The 15,208-nt window shown below is 39.9% G+C and overlaps 1 protein-coding gene across 1 annotated transcript; it reads left to right on the top strand.

Moving 5' to 3' along the window:
- The first annotated feature begins 2,010 nt into the window (after positions 1 to 2,010).
- Positions 2,011 to 13,543, top strand: LOC311054375 (mitogen-activated protein kinase 14B). The gene is made up of 12 exons (XM_084070283.1): positions 2,011 to 2,260; positions 3,513 to 3,642; positions 6,542 to 6,600; positions 7,248 to 7,359; positions 8,063 to 8,092; positions 8,225 to 8,272; positions 9,367 to 9,481; positions 10,062 to 10,133; positions 11,362 to 11,441; positions 11,964 to 12,042; positions 12,370 to 12,546; positions 12,908 to 13,543. The coding sequence occupies exons 1-12, from the start codon at positions 2,118 to 2,120 to the stop codon at positions 12,967 to 12,969; spliced, it is 1,107 nt and encodes a 368-aa protein (XP_083926409.1). The 5' UTR covers positions 2,011 to 2,117; the 3' UTR covers positions 12,970 to 13,543.
- The last annotated feature ends 1,665 nt before the right edge of the window (positions 13,544 to 15,208 follow it).

Below are 15,208 nucleotides of genomic sequence, written 5' to 3'. Positions count from 1 at the left end.
GCAAGATAATCTCCAACACCACGCGCAGATCATATTACTTTGGAAAAAAAGGCACATAAAGCCTTCAGTATTCACAGTTGAGCTATTAACAGCTGTATTTTATGCTTGTGAAATTATAACGTTTATGTTAACCACAGACCTTATTTTCTGCATAAATTGAAACAAAGCATTTGGAATCTGATGAGGGAAATCTTTGGTTACATTTGTACACTCTCAGAGTTCAATTTAACACTGGGGAATTTTACTGTGCAGTCAGTGCTGCTAAACCACACCAGTAGCATCACTTAGATTTACACTTAGATGTACATTTACAGTATTTTTTGCTGACTGTCACAATTCCTGTTACAAGGAAGCACCCCAACTGGTTGAGAATTTAAGTTATTTACAGGCCCGGATTAACACAGTGTGCTGCCTGAGGCCTAGGCTGACCACACCTGAAGTGCCTCCCTCCTAGCTCCCACTTTACACATAAAAAGGTGAAATTTACTATGGCTCTGAAGACCATAGATTTACACAAATAGCTAAAACGTATAGCATATACATGCTCACCATACAAATAGATAGACATGGGCATACAAATGCTCTACAGGCCCTTACAATGCTCAAATGTGAATGAGACACACATCCCAATTCAACACATCATGCTAAACATCATTATTTTAATAATAAATGGCCTAGTACGGGGACTATAGGCAAAACCATTACACAGTATGTCTACCAAAAATAAATCATTGCGCGCAAATACCAAACAATGCTCATACAATCTATGCATGAGCAAGAATAGGCCTACTAAGGTGTAGTTATTCCATACAGCCCAAGAGGAGGGTGGATTAATAAAATGTGTATGTATAGTTTCTGTCAGGAGTTAAAGTGTATTGCTGTTATTACTGAAATAAATTGACCCCCTGGTCAATGGAAGGAATGTACTCACTTCCCTGTGATTTTCTCAACTTTCTGACTGTATGCGCATACCTGCTACCAGCAGGAGGGTGTTTTTTTATACGTTTTTTTTTTCTTCCCTATTTAAAAGGTGGTTCTTTAGTGGATTGTATAGCAGACAAAAACATGAACATGTTTGAGAACCTCTGATGTAGGCTATGTGGATATGGACACTGGACACCATCTCAAAGGTTAGGTATAAACCGGTTAAACAGGAGTCAGAGGAATGGTCATCTTAAAGACAAACAGGCTGACTGAGCCAAATTATGACCAATCACTGCAGCAAACAATTGAAAACATGTCGTCATCACAGCCAGTTGGTCTACACTACAGAATCACCTGATCAGATCATGATCAGATATCATTCAACATCAATAGCTCACTGTAAGACAGACACTGAAGAATCAATTTTCACTCAACATTATCTTATCATCACAAATCACGCACGCGCGTGTGCGCATGTGTGCAACAGCCTGGTATGTGTTAGCCCTGAAACATGACTGTTAACAGCCATGACGAAACTTCAACCTGGTATTTGCACTTTATCTCTTTTTGACCCGTACATCTACATAACGTTTACATTTCAAATGTAAAGTTGTTTATCCCATGGCCATTGATGTTACAATTCTGTATGAGTCCTCAACAGTACCCGTATTTTCTGTATTGTTCAATAAAAAGCCTTTTAATCTGATTGGTGGCCATTTTCTTACTGCTGTATTAGAGTGCAATACACCTCCCAGCCAATAGGATCATGTGGTTGAAATTATGTGGCAAAAATACGGACAAAATGGCCACCAATCGGATTAAAATGCTTTTTGTTGAACAATACGGAAGATACTGGTACTTGTGAGGATTCGTACATAATGTTTATATCCGTGGCCATAGGGTAAGCACTTTATATTTGAAATCTGAACGTGTATGTAGATGTAGGGGTCAAAAAGGGAGAAAGTGCAAACACCAGGTTGAGGTTTCGCCATGACGGTCGTGACAGACGACCGTCGTGTGATCCATGGCTGGCTGGCTTGTCTAAGGGGGCGTCGCCCTTACTTCCAGTCTACCTTTAACCATCTCACCTGCAGGTTGACACACAGTTGACACACTTCATGGGCTGAGAAGAAGGTTTATGTAGACCAGATTCTTTTTTATTTTTCCAGAAACATTTGATTTGAGGGCAATCAATGGCGTCCCCCTCCGTGAAGGACTCATCACCCACCACACCACCCGGTTACCACAGGCTGGAGATCCAGAAGACGACGTGGGACGTCCCGGATCGGTACACGGCACTGAAGGCGGTCGGATCGGGCGCTTACGGGACGGTGTGGTGAGTTTGGCTATACCCACAGCCAGCAGTAGTGGAAGAACTAAGTACTCAAATGTTATACTCATGTAAAAGTATCAATATTACAATGTATAGAAAATACTCTGTTACAAGTAAAAGTCCGGAATACCAATACAAAAGTATTGGTATCAAAACGTACTAACCAAAAGTAGAAAGTGCTCATTATGCAGAATGTCAAACTCTTTTGAAAATAGTATATCTACAAGATCACAATGCACAAGGCATTGTGATCTTGTAGATCTGCTATTTTCAAATGGCCGAAATGTATAGGGCTGAAGTAGGTAATGTATGTTTTGTAATAAATATCAACATTTACAAAGTAACTAGTAAAGTTTTCAAATAATTGTAGTGGAGTAAAAGTACAGTATTTGCCTCTGAGGTGTAGGCCTACTGGAGTAGAAGTAAAAGCATTGAAAATTGGAAATACTGAAAGTAAAAAAAAACAACTCAAAATTGTACTTAAGTACAGTACTTGAGTATGTACTTGGTTACTTTGCACCACTGCTCGGAGTTACACATGGATAGATTTAACACTAAAGAGCTGTGCTGCAAAGTGTCTTAATATTTGCCAAATGATTTTGATGCACCTGCATTGAATTTGCAATCAAATGCATCAAATCAAATGTATGGTTGTAACCCCCCAAAGAATGATTTATTTGCGTAGTTGAAGTGTGCATACTGTAGCTACCTGTCATGTAAAGCTATTACATGCAACCCGAGGAGTAGGCTTAAAGCTCTGCTGATAACAGAAGCTCTATTGTGCCTGAGGCCAAACTAGCAAGTCGATGCAGGTCCGCAGATAAGGCAAGAATCTCTCTCTTTCTTTCTCTCTCTCTCTCTCTCTCTCTCTCTCTCTCTCTCTCTCTCTCTCTCTCTCTCTCCCCCCAACCTGGAGGGACCCAACCCAAAAATAAATACACACTCTAGTCAGGGTTGAATTGATTGACTGATTGATTGAACTGTGTGTGTGTGTGTGTGTGTGTGTGTGTGTGTGTGTGTGTGTGTGTGTGTGTGTGTGTGTGTGTGTGTGTGTGTGTGTGTGTCACACACACACACACACACACACACACACACACACACACACACACACTCTATGCCTACACAATGCCTTAAATATACAACTGTGCTGCCTGCCATAATTCTGTAGGTCAAAGGGTCAATGTGTGTATCGAGCAGCAGGGTATCAAAAGATGAATAAATAACATGCAGATTGTTTTCATTTGGCCTCTATAAGCTCTGCCGTCGACCAGCAGTCCAAGGAGAAGGTGGCCATTAAGAAGTTATCCCGGCCCTTCCAGTCTCTCATCCACGCCAAGCGAGCCTACAGGGAACTCAGACTGCTGCGACACATACAGCATGACAATGTAAGTCCCTGGGCAGTGATGGAAGAAATACTCACATTTAAACTAAGTAAAAGTATCAATACTGTAGTGTAGAAATACTCTGTATACAAGTAAAAGTCCTGCAATCAAAATGTACTTGACTAAAAGTACAAAAGTTTTGGCATCAAAATATACTTAAAGTACCAAAAGTAAAAGTACTCATTATGCAGAATGTCCCATTTCACAAGTTCAAAATGTACAAAAAATCTTTTGAAAATAGCAGATCTACAAGCTCACAATGCGTCGCATTCGGCTATTTTCAAATAGCCGAAATATATATACATGTAGGGATGAAGTGGTTAATGTATGTTATGTGATAATAGTCTAAATCTGCAAAGTAACTAGTAAGTAAAGCTGTCAAATAATTGTAGTGGAGTAAAAAGTACAATATTTGCCTGGTGGAGTAGAAGTAAAAGTATTGAAAATTGGAAATACTGAAGAAAGTAAGAAATACCTCAAAATTGTACTCAAGTACAGTACTTGAGTAAATGTACATGGTTACTTTACACCACTGTCCCTGGGCAATGTGATGGAACACAGGATATGAGGTCAGCTCTGCACTGAGCACATAATCCGTGTCATATCGTTGCTGTTGGGTGGAAAACCTTGTATGTCCATAACCGTTCCTTTTTTAACATTTAAAAATAGTGAAAATAGCCGATCTGCCCGTTGTGAGCTTGTAGATCTGATATTTGTTTTCACTACCGTTGTGCGACACACTTGTATGATGAAGAAGGGCATTAAGATGTTGAAAGTTGAAATATGAAAATGCGAGGTTTCTGCCCGACATCTTCGATACGTCATTTGTTTGCTGGGAGCTGCTATCCAATGGCCCTTACACATAATACAAATAAATCAAAGCCGTATTCAGTTAGTTGGGGCCCGTATAAGCAATATTTAAAGACATAGTAACTTTGCCATATGTTACATTACAAAACAATAAATATGTTTTTTACTCATCATTTCCCTCTATGCCAGCAGTTATCAGTCACTTGAGTAGTGTGGTGGCGTTTACCTGTTGAAACACAACTTTAACAGGTGTATTTAGTTGTTTTGACATTTTGGTTGCACAAAAACATGTCTACCAAAACAAACGGTGAAAATACCGCAAGTAGGCAATGTGTTTCTGCAGGTAAATACCACCACACTACTCCAGTGGCTGAAAACTGATGCTATAGAGGGAATTCATTGGTATTTTTTTTTTAATGTTTTGCTATGTAAACACAGGGCAAAGTACTATGCCTTTATGAACAAATTCAGTTTTAACTTATTTTATTGGCATCATAAGATGATGTGTGTAATGTAGTGGACCTTAAATGGAAGATTTAGTTCCCAATTTACCACTAACTGTATCTGTAATGGTAGTATGTACATTACAATATTCAGTAAAAAATAAATAAATCGCTTGTCATCCTTTGTCACTTAAAATAATTACACATCAGTTATTATGAACAGCAGATGCAGAAACAATATGATATCAACCAGTTTCTGTACATAATTATATCAGATCACCACATAATGCTTCAAAGTAGGTCTGTACACATTCACAACCCCCTGCTACAGCAGACTGTCCTCGCCACATTGGAATAAGTCTTGCTGCACCGCAACAAAGTATTGTAGCAATGCCAGGCTCTGTGGATTCATTGCACATCACCAGGGGCGCCTCAAGGGGAGGACACTCTGGGGAGGCAATAGCTGAATGGGTAGAGAGGCTGCCTGGGAAACAGAAGGTCCCAAGTTCAATTCCCTGTGGGATTAATACGGTCCACATTATTATCATTACATTAACTCTGATTCTGAGGGCTGGGACCTAGAAAGGGGTCATGGGACACACTACATATACCAGGGTAAAGTACTGTGCATGTATGATGCTTGTCAAACATGTGTCTTCATCGAGTAGTATGAAGTATTTTAAAGGCCAGTCAGTAAAAACTATTTGCAAAGAGCTTTGTTTACAAGTGACATCTATCCCATAACCTGAAGGGACGGCTGAGGGTTTCTAAGCGACATCGATCTCATAACCAGGAGGGACGCAGTGGCTGTTTAGATCCCATAACACAGAAGGATGTTAACTGTCCACTCATCCTACCAAATCATGTCACTCAGCGTTTTTGACATGCTGTCAGTATGTTAGAGGCTGCCGCTACGTCGTCATCCTTTAATGCAGAGGAATAGTTTGAGGTCCAATAATCCACAACCTTTCAGTGACGTTGATTTACACTCTGCTGTCAAAGCTCATGCTGTGTGTTGTGGGAACCCGCATTCTTTGTTGTTTTCACTGAAAACCAAAGACTGACAACAGAGAGACTAACTGTGTTTCATTGGAACAAGTCTAAAGTAGGGGTAATAATTCTTCAGTCTGAGAGCAAATTTTAAGAAATGTAGTTGAAAGAGGTATACGCTTTAACCTTCAGCTGGTGGGCACTATCGCTGACCCTTTAACCTTCAGGTGGTGTGCAATGTTGCTGTGCCTGAAAACAAATAATCTGGTCTACCCAACGTGCCACAACGCGTTGTGAGCTTGTAGATCTGCTATTTCCACTATTATGAAAAATGTTGGAAAATGTTGAACATTTTTACCTGTTAAGACATGCCCAAAATAGGGAAGCCAGGTTGAGTTGAGTGATTAAGTCTATAAATATTGAACCAATGAAATGTATTAACAAGAGCTTGTGACTAAATAGTATAAATACATTGGATCTACAGGTTCTTTTTTCCATTGAATGAAAAGTAATGATTTTGAACATAGAAGGTTTCGCCCCGACATTGACAATATACAAGTCTGTAACAGTGCTTGAGGTTTTGCCACAAGTCATCTTGTTTTATAAGAATATGATGTCAATGACAACACAACTCTGCTATTGCTGTTTCTTTCCTGAAGGTGATCTGCCTCCTTGACGTCTTCACACCTGATTCCACACCGGAGAAATTCCAGACCTTGTGAGTTGGGGGTTAGAAGCCGCATTCCTCGGCCAGTTGTCGCAGCTTGTTGAGACTTTATGTGTGTCTTGTGAGCAAGTGTGTAAGCGAGAGTATGTGTGTGCGTGCCAGCTTGTAGGTGAGTGCATGTCTCGGTGTGTGTGTGTGTGTGTGTGTGTGTGTGTGTGTGTGTGTGTGTGTATGTGTGTACAGTATGAGTGTGTGTGTGTGTGTGTGTGTGTGTGTGTGTGTGTGTGTGTGTGTGTGTGTGTGTGTGTGTGTGTGTGTGTGTGTGTGTGTGTGTGTGTGTGTGTGTGTGTGTGTGTGTGTGTGTACAGTATGCATGTGCCTGTGGGTGCGTGCATGAGAAAAGTCATTAGACAGCACATAGGTGTGTGTACAGTAGAGCAAGCTCATTCATGTTTGTTTTGATTTGTGTGCACAGTGTTGTTTTTCAGCAGAGATCCATAATCACTGTACAGTAAGTCGACTAGTACTCTGTAGATTATAGCTTATTGTAGACGTATGTTCTAGTAATCTCTGCTGTGTCAAATTGTGTTTACATCTAGTCTTTGCTCATCTCTCTCTCTCTCTCTCTCTCTTTATCTCTCTCTCTCTCTCTCTCTCTCTCTCTCTCTCTCTCTCTCTCTCTCTCTGTTTGTCTCTAGTTACATGGTAATGCCGCTTGTAGCTCAGGACCTCAGCCACATCATGAAGAGGCGTAGATTAACTGATCGTATCATCACGTACCTGTTCTACCAGCTTCTGAGAGGACTCAAGGTTGGTTGGTTTGTTTGTTTGTTGTTATATTCATTCATATGAAGTTGTTGTGATAGGGAGCTACTGATTCAGCATGTATCTCTCTATCTCAAAAACTTTGAGATATTGGTTTATCGTTTGTTCTTATGCTAATATGATGCTATTGCCTTGCCCATGTCTATCTGGTAAAGAACTAAAGATCTCTGAACTCAACTAGACTCAAAGGAGGTTAAATGAATAGAATACTGTATACACTAACCCTAATCCTGTAGCATGAGCCATATGTGGGGCCCCATGAAAAATATGAAACAAACTAAATCGTAATATCAAATCTATAATGCATAGACCATTTGGACGTCCATATCAGCATAGGGCCTCAGGAATTGGACAAAGTTCTACCTGTATTTGGCATACCTGCTAAAAAAAACATACAATAGCCAGGCAGGTATATGTAAAGTGAATCCTGTCTCACACCGAAAATAGCTGATCTACAAGCTCACAAAACATTGCAGCGCAACACGTTGTGGGCTTGTACATTGTCTGTTTTCGGTTTGCGACCCAGATGCGAAACTAAGTAAATAAAGTAGGAGTCAGGAGCCTATCTCCGGGGGGGGGGGGGGCTGCTGAGCTGAATCTGTCTTGAGATATAAAACTGTCCATGCAACATTGTACAGTATGTATGTACTACTCCATCATGACTTGTGTTGTTTTTGTATTTTTACAGTTTATTCATTCTGCTGGAATCGTCCACCGGGTTAGTAACGTATAGGTTAATTCTTCAGTCAAACATTAATCTATCAAGATTGTCTTGTTTTGTTTCATGTTGAGAGACTTTTCAGAACGTCTTTGTGGTCTAATATTTTGTAAATGTGTCTATGTCCTACAGGATCTGAAACCCGGAAACCTTGCAGTAAATGAAAACTGTGAATTAAAGGTCAGTTCAAAAGGTGGTTGATAAGTTACACATCTATCCGTCTGATTACCCCGAGTCCTAAGTGTCATGATGACACTTAGGACCTTTTAAACTTTCAACGTGACAATAATCGTTTCCCGTCTCACTGGCACTGCTGAATCACCTTCCCATCATGTTCCTCCTCACCCTGTGCTAATTTAACTGTATTACTTACTGTATACAACAAAAAAATCATATCATTCTCTAGCCTTAAGGCTGATTTATACATTGTTAAATTCAATCCAAGCATTTACTGGAAAATCACTGAAGTTATCCTCATTTCCAGCAACATTGAGTGTAAAAACAATCAAATATGCTTCACAATAGATAATAACAGAGCAAAAGTAACATTCACATAAAACACAAGATAAAACACAACACAAATATATAAAACCAAACAAATGAAATCAACAAAGTAGTTACATGCTCATACCCATTAGATCATGGCTTTAAACTGGGTAAATGAAGGAAGATTAATTTTCAAAATAAGCTGGAGGTCGTTTTGCACATTATGAGCATCGAAGGAAAAGGCTGACTTTCTGTGCTCAGAGCATACAATAGGGACTTTAAAAACCAGCCAGTCATTTGATCAAGTCAGATGGCCCACTCCTTTAGGGTATGTTTTGTCACAGTACATTTTGCACATATTATGCAAAATGTCTCCTCTGCATTTAACCCATCACAACTATTAGTAGCAGTGGGCAAGTGGCATTAATATAGTGCCCAGGGAGCAGTTAGCTGTTAAGTGTCTTGCTCAGGGACACTTTGACACATCGACGGGGGTCCTGGGTGCGAACGGGGGACCTTCTGTTTCTCAGGGCGGTCTCTCTACCCATTCAGATAAGGCCACCCTACAGATAGTACCTTGCAGATAGGATCTGCCCCTGCAGATATGGTCTAACGTTCCAATTAAGCATCATTGAAATGTAGAGTCGTAGCTGTCTGTCTCGATAAACAGGTACCAGTGTATATTTAGAATGACCACGTAAGCTGACAGAATGACATTCATTGCAACACCTTGGTGTAAAATGGTGCTTAGGGTCATAAACCATTGTTGTGACTGTTTTGTCTTTCAGATCCTGGACTTTGGCCTTGCGCGGCAGACCGAAAGCGAGATGACAGGTTATGTTGTGACGCGCTGGTACCGTGCCCCAGAGATCATATTCAACTGGATGCATTATAGCCAAACAGGTAGAGCCATATCATATCATCATATACTGTAATATCATATCATAGTATAGCATTCCCTCACCAGGAAACAAGTCCTAACCTGTTTTGAATACAGTGAGTCACCAACAGTGTGCAAAGAAATAGAGCAGTAAAGGAGGTGTTTTTGTTTCTTTCATTTTTCTAAAATTTGTGAAAAGTTTCATAAATAAATTAAAATAGCGAAAATAGCAGATGATGATCTGCAACATTACAGCATGTTGTGATAAATATACAGTATTTTGTGCGAATTTGTGAATTTCTTTACACACAAAAAATAGTATGCATCTGATAAATAATTATGTCAAATAATAAAAACAATGTGTGAAGATTTTCACAGATTTCTCACAAAAAGATTTGCTTTACACTCAGCTCTATACGCTCACAATATGTTGCGTTGTGACGGGTTGTGCACTTGTCGATTGACTATTTTCGCTGCACCGACACCGGCATACAACAAAGTATGAAATAAGGCTTAAATGAATAAGATGCTGTAGTTGAATCTGGCAAAAAGATGATGTTTCTATGATAACATTTTGCTGTGTTTGTTCCTGTTCTTTCGTAGTTGATGTGTGGTCTGCTGCCTGCATCCTGGCTGAGCTGATCACAGGAAAAGTCCTGTTCCCAGGACATGACAGTATCCTTACCTGTTCAATACCTACAGTAGTACACACAGTACATGCAGTATACCCATGGTGCATGCAGAACCCATGCAGTACATGTAGTACAATACAGTATAAAAGCTTCATTTATGCGTCTGTAACAAAGTGTATCACTGGTTAGACTGGATCTCTTGAGTATGGAATGTTTTGCTTTGTAACTCCTTACCTTTAGCCCAAATGCCATTCTATTCATTTGATTTGGAGTCTCAAAATGTTCCGTAATATTATTTTGAGTTAAGTTAAGGTAAGAAGTGAGTTGACTGAAGATTCTCATATATGAATGAAATGACCCCAACACATGGCCAGCTGAGTTTCTTCTTATCTGTAAAGATTATTCACTGACCACTCAAAACCGTTGTTTTGTCTCAGATGCTCCAGCATTTCCCCCATGTTCCAAATCATATCAGGACAGAAAAAAGAAACTGGTTCTCAAACAGACGGACCACATCAGAAATGTGGTCCTCTACGGGGATCGACCACGGGTCACAGACAAAGTCAGAGAGAGAAGGATGAGGCTGGCAGGGCACTGTGTCAGGCACCCAGAACTAGTGGCAAGCAAACTGACACTGTGGGAGCCAACCCAGGGTAAAGTCAGGAAAGGCAAGGAGCGCACCACCTACGTAGATGCACTGCGGCGCAACAGCTTAGCTAACAACACTGTAGAGCTCAAGACCCTGATGCTAGATAGGAGGGTGTGGAGGGCAGCGATTCAGGAGTCCGGAGTTGGTGTTGGCTACACCGCACTCTCGCATCGCTCCGCATCTCAAACAGATTTTATGCCATGGACCCCCATAAGAGAAATGTGTCATGATTTTCATACATTTTTCACAAATATCTAAAATACCTGTATAAGAGATTTGACAAAACCTATCAATATTTGCGAGCTTACAAGCTTACAACGCATCACATTGTGACACGGTGTGAGCTTGTAGATCGTCTATTTTCGAATAGCTGAACAAAGACAATAGGGCTTAAATGTTTATACTGTTCCTCATTTTGCTGGGGACCCCCTCAACACTTGGGGGTCCCCGTATCCCATTTTGATTAACCAGTGGTCAAGATGACAGTATGACAGTACATTGAATTTAAAACAGTGACATCTAGTGGCTGTTCAGCTTTCCTCCATCCCAACTTTGAATAGAATACCACTCCTCTGGAGCTATATCATGTATAATATGGGCTTTCCTTAACCAGCTTGTTGAGGTATCGATCAGCTGAAGAAGATCCTACGCATAACAGGAACACCTCATCCTTCCTTGGTCCAGAAGATGCAAAGCAAAGACGTATGACAAATCACCTCATCTATTAACATGCCCTTATTATCTCTGCGTTTGCACTTCCTGCTTGTTGTCTATATACAGCTAGTTCTATTTAATCACTTGAACCCTAGCACCCCCTGTTCTGGAGTAACATTTGCCAGAAATAGCTGAACAACAAGCTTGTAGATCTGATATTTCTGGCAAAGAGATTTGGTGTTGAAGGAAACAAGAGCAGACCAAGTACAGAGCCAACTCAGGTCTGTTTTACTAAGTATGGAGAGTTTAAGTGGTTATGTACATACCATAGACAGATGATGCTAGACAGATGCGGGTCTGATTGTAGACAGATGTTGGAACTTTTTTAGGTTCAAAGGTGGTTACTTTTTAACACATGCTTGTTTTCTTATTATTCTAATTCTTCAACCACTGACCCTGTCGTTGGTTGACTAGGGTTCATGTCATTTATGCTGACTGTGCATGCACATTGTAAGTCTCTCTGGATAGAAACATCTGTTGATATCTGAATTGTAAATTGTACTTTCACAGGCCCAGTCATTTGTTCAAGGTCTCCCTGTTCAGAAGAAGAAGATTTTCAAGGACGTTTTCCCCGAAATGGATGAAAATGGTACGGCAAACTTGAAGCTGAGATTTGTACAATTACATATTGTATTTATTAAAAAGCAACAATACAAAAAGATTAACCATAAAATACATCATAAAGACAAACATTAAATGCAATAAGTTTCATTAAATGACATAAAACAACAGTCAGTCAGACAGACAACTTGTGGCTGAGCTTGTGTGTGTGTGTGTGTGTGTGTGTGTGTGTGTGTGTGTGTGTGTGTGTGTGTGTGTGTGTGTGTGTGTGTGTGTGTGTGTGTGTGTGTGTGTGTGTGTGTGTGTGTGTGTGTGTGTGTGTGTGTGTGTGTGTGTGTGTGTGTGTGTGGTGTAGCTGTGGACCTACTGGAGGGCATGTTACTGCTGGATCCAGAGACCAGACTGACAGCTGAACAGGGACTGTCCCATCCCTACCTGTCTGAGTACCACGACCCAGAGTGTGAGCCCTCATCTGACCAGTCCTACGATGACTCCTTTGAGAACCTGGAGCTGGCAGTGGGGGAGTGGAAAAGTAAGAGTTAAAGCTGCACTGTGCAGTATTTCACATATATGTACAAATGAAGTGAAGACTCCGCATTCATTGGAAACGTAAACATCACACAGCTCATCTTATGCGTGTTATTCGAAGAACTGAAATTGATGTACTAAAATCCATTCAATTGTGTAGGATGTTTAACCACATTAAGCCTGATGTCCCTATTTTGAAATGTCAAAACTAGTGAAATAGCAGACCTACAAGCTCACAACATGTCATGATGCCATGCTTTGTTGAGATTGTAAACCAGCTATTTTCACTAATTGTTTGACACATAGTACATATAGGGCTTAAAAGTGAAATGTGTTTAACGTTTTATTGTCAACTCTCCAACCAGGTCTTATCCACATGGAGATCATGACCTTTGACCCTGCCAACCCCAGTGAGACAGCCATGTGAGGCACCGTGACCAAACAGTGCCCCCTTGTGTTTGAATAGAGGGATAACTAAAAAATATCTACCTTTTAATTTATGAATAATACAGTACATCAAATAACTGTGGAAATGACAAATAATCTGCCTGGTTTAATTAGACAACACAGTACATAGAACTGCATATCACATGATGCAGAATTAACTATTAACAGAATGTGGTTGTTTTTAATGGTGTGTTTAAAGTGATATGTTTTTGTCATAATAATTGTTGTATTATCTCTATATTCTGATCATGAGCAGTGCTATAGTGTTTGATTAATAAGAGGGTTGTCACCGTCTCTCCAGGCTCTTTAGTATTCAGAAAATACATTTTCAGGTCAGATACCAATGTAATCCAATCAGGAGAGAGAACTCACAGGATACAGGAAGAGATTAAATAAATAACTAAATGAGCAGACACATTGGAATTGGAACACTATCCAATTGAAGAACTATCTTTGTGGGGTTCCCAATCTGAACAAACACTCTATAGTCTATACCAACAATCGGAATATATATATATATATATATATATATATATATATATATATATATATATCTTTACAAAAACATACCACTTTACTTAAAAAAAACTGGTACAAAATGTTAGTATTACTAGTATTACTATATATATATATATATATATATATATATAAAGAAAATACATCACATGGATGCAACTGGGACGCATCATCAGTGTTGTAGCCTGGGGTCATAGGGTGTTTCGGGTCTCGCAACATACACCCTCGCCCAGGTGACCCAGCCAGGGTTGATCAAGCCCCGACTTACGTCCCAGTAGCACCCACGGTCAGTCCTATAGGGAAAGACAGGGCCACTCAGTCCGCTTCTCCGGAAGTACTCTGCCGGGACTCGGGGAGGCTCTGGCACGTGGAGGGACTAGGCACTGTGGGTAGTCTCCTGGCCGGGCTCCTCCTTCGTCTCACCAGGTCCAGGACCTGAGCGCTGCGCCAGATCAGATGCACCGCCCCGAAACATTTCCTTCTGGCGTGATGGTTCCTTGGGCCGATACCACTAGATTGGGCCGTCTAATGGTATTAGCTCCACTTGCGGTACGCTGGAATGGAATGGCCCTCCTAAAGGCCTCACCGCGGGTTTGTTGGGCTTCTTCCTCACGGAAGACACAGCATGGGGCGCTAACCCATACTGCTCCCGGGATGCCGTCTACATTCCGGCTGTCATATATATATATATGTTATATATATATATATATATATATATATATATATATATATATATATATATATATATATATATATATATATATATATATATATATATATATATATATATATACATATATATATCTTTACAAAAACATACCACTTTACTTAAAAAAACTGGTACAAAATGTTAGTATTACTATAATATTACTCACACGTTGCTGGACGGCTGTATGAATGATCAAAGTGTTGGAATCGTTTCATAAGTAGAAGCTATTCATTTTGGGAAACCAATGCTGCCTTAAATGAAATCATGAAAAGAAAATGTCCTAAATTTGTGAATAGAAGACATGTGTACAGAGAGGATGCTATTTTACCTATTGCTTTTTTATACAATGGTGTGTTAAGTGACTGTGTAGCAGAGTAGCCCTGCCTGTAGATGCCCCTTTGAATGAGTGGATGTTTGGTTTCACACACGCAAGGCCCGGGTTTGAATCCAGGGGGTTACATAACTAACGATAGTGTGCTGTGAACTTGTGATATTACTCTAATTTATCAATTTATCAATTACAGGAATATGAATGTAGCCTACATTACATCATTTTACTGAGGACATTTCATTTGTTTTTTACCTATTTCATTTATTGTAAATGTTTTTTTCTTCTGTCCATATACTTTTTTTTTGTTTTTACCTGACTTTGTGTCAAAGCAGAGTGTCTGTCAACTGTTAACTTTACTTGTACTCAAATAAAACATATAAGAAAACACATCGTTGGTGGTTTTAGGGACTGTATGGGGACTTTATTCATAATTCACCATATCTAGGTCGGGACAGACATAGCACCTTTAAGGGAGAATTTTCTGGGCCTCTTTATCTTTAATAGCTATTGTTACACTATCACTCAAAAATACTAGCCTCCTTACAAACTATTCCCTCCTTATATCAAAAGCCCTGTCGGAAGAGCTAAAAAAAAATACACAAGAGAAAGACAAAGTTTATTTACATTTTAATATCATTTCGAAGTCTTGGGACATCAGTACTA

This window comes from Gymnoscopelus microlampas, assembly GCF_963454915.1.
Source record: "Gymnoscopelus microlampas genome assembly, chromosome: 10".
Classification (NCBI taxonomy): domain Eukaryota; kingdom Metazoa; phylum Chordata; class Actinopteri; order Myctophiformes; family Myctophidae; genus Gymnoscopelus; species Gymnoscopelus microlampas.
Note: the sequence above shows the minus strand (reverse complement) of the source record. Positions and strands in the feature narration are given on the sequence as shown.